Source organism: Argentina silus, assembly GCF_951799395.1.
Source record: "Argentina silus genome assembly, chromosome: 9".
In the NCBI taxonomy this organism is placed as follows: Eukaryota; Metazoa; Chordata; class Actinopteri; order Argentiniformes; family Argentinidae; genus Argentina; species Argentina silus.
This window is the reverse complement of record NC_139663.1, coordinates 15,764,508-15,769,507: the sequence shown is the minus strand read 5'-3', so window position 1 is coordinate 15,769,507 and position 5,000 is coordinate 15,764,508. Positions and strand designations below refer to the sequence as shown.

The following is a 5,000-nucleotide window of genomic DNA, read 5'->3' as shown; positions in this document are numbered from 1 at the left end:
CACCTTGAGAGCCTGCGGTCTTAAACACTCTCACTGTCAACAATCAATACATTTGGCTGGCCCTTTATCCCTCTTTTGTCTGTGCAAATGAAGCTGATGGATGAGAAGGAGCCCCTCTGCCCTATCCCAGGTAATGTGCTGTGACGGTCTGTGTCAATACCCCCAGGGATAACGGGAGGAAGGCAGGATGGAGGGATGGAGGAGGGAGGAGGAGGGAGGAGGGAGGAGGAGGGAGGTGTGAGAGGGGGATAAAAGAGAAGGGTCAACTCCCAGGACAACTTAATATTTAATCACCTCGCCACCTGTAACTCTACACCCCAGAATTCCCTCCGCTCTGAGGTGATGACAGGGGGGTGGAGAGAAAGGGAGGGGGGGGAGAGAGAGAGAGGGGGGGGGGGGGTGGGAGTGAGTGAGCACTCCTAAACTCTCCAGCTCAGGCAGAGCGACAGTTGCTGAAGAGAAAGGGAAAGAGAGAGAGAGTGGGACCAAAGACAAAAGACAAGATATGGGAAGTTAGAGGGATGAGAGAGAGAGAGAGAGAGAGAGAGAGAGGCCAAACAGCAGACCGAGGGAGATGGATGAGAGACATGGAGGACAGAGGATGAGGAAATTAAAACCCTGTTAATCATTTTAGGAGTGAGGTCCGATCTCCATGGTTCTCTGGGAGATGTGCAGGGCCTGGGTCTATCCCACCCTGTGTCAGTGAGCGACACCCAAACATAACCATGGACAATACAAACGATGCACAGACCTGAGATACACATAACAGTGAAAATGGCCAAACTGGACGACCCATCTGGTAATACATAGCTTTAAAACCTCACACCTTACCAATGATCAGGATTCATGTTCGTCCCTCTACGGCGACACGCCTGTCCCCGCGCTTACTGTACTTACTGCTCAGAGCCCAGTGAAGGGTGACTGCGGATCGCCCAGCCGTGGCCACCACTTGGCCCTGTCCTCCTACTGCAGCTGTTGGCTGCTGCCTGCTGCTGCCTGCTGCTGCCTGCTGCTGCCTGTTGCTGCCTGCTGCCTCCTCCTCTCAGGCAGCCTGTGGGCTCAGGGTGGCTCTCCCTTCCGCAGCGTGGTGGTGGTGGTGGTGGTGGTGGCAGCAGTGGTGCGTGGCGGTGGTGGTGGTGCTGCTGCTGCTGCTGCTGCTGGGGACGGAGCTGTGTGATGTAATGATAGTGGCGCGTTAGGGCATATGGGGACGGAGGACGGGGGGGGGGGGGGGGGGGGGGTGTCAGCAGGTAGGGAGGCAGATGGGCCGCCAGGTGCCCCCTGGGTTCCCTGCGGAGGTGCGGGCGGCCGGGTTCAGGCCTCACAGCCACCCATCCCGGCGTCAGCACTTTGGGGAGAAGCGGGGGGGGAAAGTGCTGAGGCGGCACCCGAGCGAGGAGAGATGAGGTGAAGTGGTGAAAATTTAACTAGCCTGATGAAAGTTTAAGCGTGAATGTTAAATAGGAGGGAGAGGAGAGAGAGAGAGAGAGAGAGGGAGGGAGGGAGGGAGGGAGGGAGTGAGAAGGACGAGAGATATAAGGGTGAAAAGGGCGAGGGATGGGCAAGATTGCGCGGAGGAGGAGATCAGGTGAAAGTAAAGTACTTTCTCTGTGCTCTGGTGACTGGTTCTACTGTACATGCATTTGAGAGGTACAGTCACACCTGTGGGTGCCAGCCTCAACACCAACACCCCCCCCCCCCCACACACACACACACACACACACACACACACACACCTCCCCCCCTCCTCCCTTCAGTCCAATCCAGGGAGGCTGGTGGAGGTAGAACATCGGAGGACAGGCTCATTGTAATGCATGGAATGGAATGAGGAATGGTATCGAACACCATTCCATGCATTACAATCAGGCCGTCCTCCGACTCCCACCTCCACCAGCCTCCCCCCCGGTCCAGTCCCCGTTATCATAAGCTCCAAGGACGTCAGTGTGTGTTTCAAGGACATCTAGTATAGCCCAGCCAGCCTCACATCCAACAGGCCCCTGGAGCCCTGCGCATGGTGACTGTCATTTACAACTACATGACACCACACAATACTGTGTAACTCTCCAGTCTGGGGGAGAGGCGTGCTGGAAGCGTGTTGTAGTCGGGCGGGCATGATTACATAAAGCAGGCTAACAGAGGGGCTCACTATGGGGATACACTCAGCAGACGTGTCGATGGAATCTTTCACAGTGTTGATGGAGTGTTGATTAGGATGTGTTCAGCGAGAGGGAGCAGATGCTGAAATGGATTTTAATGCGCTTTCTCTCTCTCTCTCTCTCTCTCTCTCTCTCTCTCTCTCTCTCTCTCTCCCTCTCTCCCTTTCCTCTCTTTTCCTCACTCCTTTCATTTCCTTCCTCATCCTCTCTAATTTTTTTTCGCCCTGCTTTCTTCACTGTCTCTGTCCCCCTTTTTCACTGACTCTCTCTCTCTCTCTCTCTCTCAACCCCCCCCCCTTTTTTTTCTCACACTTTGTGTCCTCACTCCTCTTCCTCTTTCCCTTATTGTATAAACCCCATCTCTCCCCCCCTCTCTCCCCCTCTCCCTCTCCCTCTCCCTCTCTCTCTCTCTCTCTCCTCTCAGGTGCGGTGCGAGCCTCCAGCATCTTCCCCATCCTCAGTGTCATCCTGCTCTTCATGGGGGGACTGTGTATAGCTGCCAGCGAGTTCTACAAAGCACGCCACAACATCATTCTCAGTGCAGGGATCTTCTTTGTGTCTGCAGGTGAGTTCAGCACGGAGGGGGAGAGAGAGGGTGTGGGAGGTGGGGAGGGGTTGGGGTTGGGGGGGGGGGGGGGTGGGGGGTCAGTTTCTAACAGAAGACAAAGAAGGAGAGAAAGAAGAAACCAGACAGAAAGGACAGAGTGAGATCATAAAGGAGCAATGAGCCTATATGGGTAGGAGTGAGGGATGGTATGGGGGAGGTACACATTCAGTAAATCTGTCTAGAATTTGATCGTTGCCAGTCAATTTGTAGTCACTTGCTTCCGACGGTAAATGCTGCAGTTACGCAGGCTTGTGCTGATGAAGAGGCCATTTGATAACCCAGCCAAAGTGCACTAGCAGTCTCTCTCGGCCTCTGGTCATCCTCAGTACTGCAGCCTCCGGTCTGAGCTCCCTCTAGTCCACACAGCATCTAGCCAAGACACACACTCCATTCTTCCTTCCTTTCTTTTCTTCACCTCTTTTTCTCCTGATCCCGTTGCTAGGCTAAAAGCTACCCATTGGGATTCAATTCTAAAAATACGGTGTCCCTGACATACTTTCCCAATGATCCATCATCCCGGCTACACCGTGTCATACACTTTCTCCCTGTGTGACTAAACTGAAAAGTCAGAGTATATATCTGAGTAGATGATCATCTCTACCGTAGGACCTGAATGACCCCCTCTGTGAATCACTGTATGTGCTGTCCCGAATGATGTGCCTCGGGATGTGAACCTCTACTCTCAGACACTGTAAGGGCAGGGGCTACTATGATAAGTACAGTATGCCCATTATCCCTGTATGAATCAATTTCTTTAAAAAGATTTGGCTTGAACTTGCGTATTTGCTGAGGTGAATGCGTTCACTTTCAGGAGAGGTTCATACAGAGTTTTAAATGTGATAGATGTGTCATGTCCAAACTGATTGCATAATCCTTGTTGTTGTTCTTTCACTACGTCTTCCCCTCCCCGCCCCCCCCCCCCCCCATACCCTGAACCCACCAGGCCTGAGCAACATCATCGGCATCATCGTGTACATATCAGCCAATGCGGGGGACCCCTCCAAGAGCGACTCCAAGAAGAACAGCTACTCGTACGGCTGGTCCTTCTACTTCGGCGCCCTCTCCTTCATCATGGCTGAGATGGTGGGCGTCCTGGCCGTGCACATGTTCATCGACCGCCACCGGCAGCTCCGGGCCGGGGCGCACGCCGCTGACTACCTCCAGGGCTCGGCCATCACGCGCATCCCCAGCTACCGCTACCGCTACCGGCGCCGCTCACGCTCCTCCTCCCGCTCCACAGACCCCTCGCACTCCCGCGACACCTCGCCCGTGGGCCTCAAGGGCTTCAGCGCACTGCCTTCCACAGAGATCTCCATGTACACGCTGCCCCGGGACACCCTTAAGGCCTCCGGTACGCCCACCGCCACCTACAACTCCGAGAGGGACCACAACTTCCTACAGGTCCACAACTGCATCCAGAAGGACCTGAAAGACTCGGCCAACACTAACACAGCTAACCGCCGCACCACGCCTGTATGAAGGAGCCCGTAGAGCCGAGGCCCAGCCCAGGGAGGGTTAGACGGGGAGACAGGGGCCGCCCTGTGTGTCTAATATACCATAGGCGAGGATGAGATTCCATGTTTATACAGATTGACGCTTTTTTTTTTCGTTCAACTGCATGATTTTCCCATCTACCATTGTTGAAAGAGTTTTTAACGGGTTTGTTCAGTACCGTTGGAGTGAATGGTAGAACTGGGAGAATGGGGCAGATTGTCCAGAGAGAGTGAGTGTTTGTTTTTTTGCGCTGGGTTGAGTGCTTGGTTGAGGGTGGGGCACTGAAAGGGAGGGGGGCATTTGTGAGATATGATTTGATTTCATAATTTCATAACTTTTTTTATTTGACAGCTCGCCCCGCAGTTTGGGTGGAGCAACAGAACAAGCGTCCCCTCCACCCCTCACCACTAGCCTACGCCTCTTTCATTTATTGTCATATTTATTTATTTATTCTTTGCATTAAAACTGTGAACCGTTGCAGCTTGGGATTCAGTAAGAATTAGCCCAATCTGTGAACTCTAACAAAGGTACTATATATATATGTATTACTTTTTATAAATAAATTATTAAGTTAATAATCAAGAGATACAGACTTTACTGAAGCAAAAAAAACAAACAAGTAAACTAAACTAAGTGCTGTTGGTAACATGAGAAAAGACTCTTTTAGGATCTGCTGGAAGGATGAGCAAAAGAGAGTACTGTAGGTTCACTACAGAGCTGCTGATACACGAAAGACAGATGCA

General features: G+C 52.6%; 1 protein-coding gene across 1 annotated transcript in view; it reads left to right on the top strand.

Moving 5' to 3' along the window:
* The window catches only part of cacng2a (calcium channel, voltage-dependent, gamma subunit 2a), a gene marked incomplete at both ends in the record, with an annotated part of 40,075 nt that extends 35,833 nt beyond the window's left edge, over positions 1-4,242 (top strand). The window contains 2 exons of the mRNA XM_083676355.1: positions 2,581-2,721; positions 3,707-4,242. Coding sequence (XP_083532481.1) covers positions 2,581-2,721; positions 3,707-4,242 — 677 coding nt within the window. The remainder of the gene's footprint in view (positions 1-2,580; positions 2,722-3,706) is intronic.
* Between the last annotated feature and the right edge of the window lie 758 nt (positions 4,243-5,000).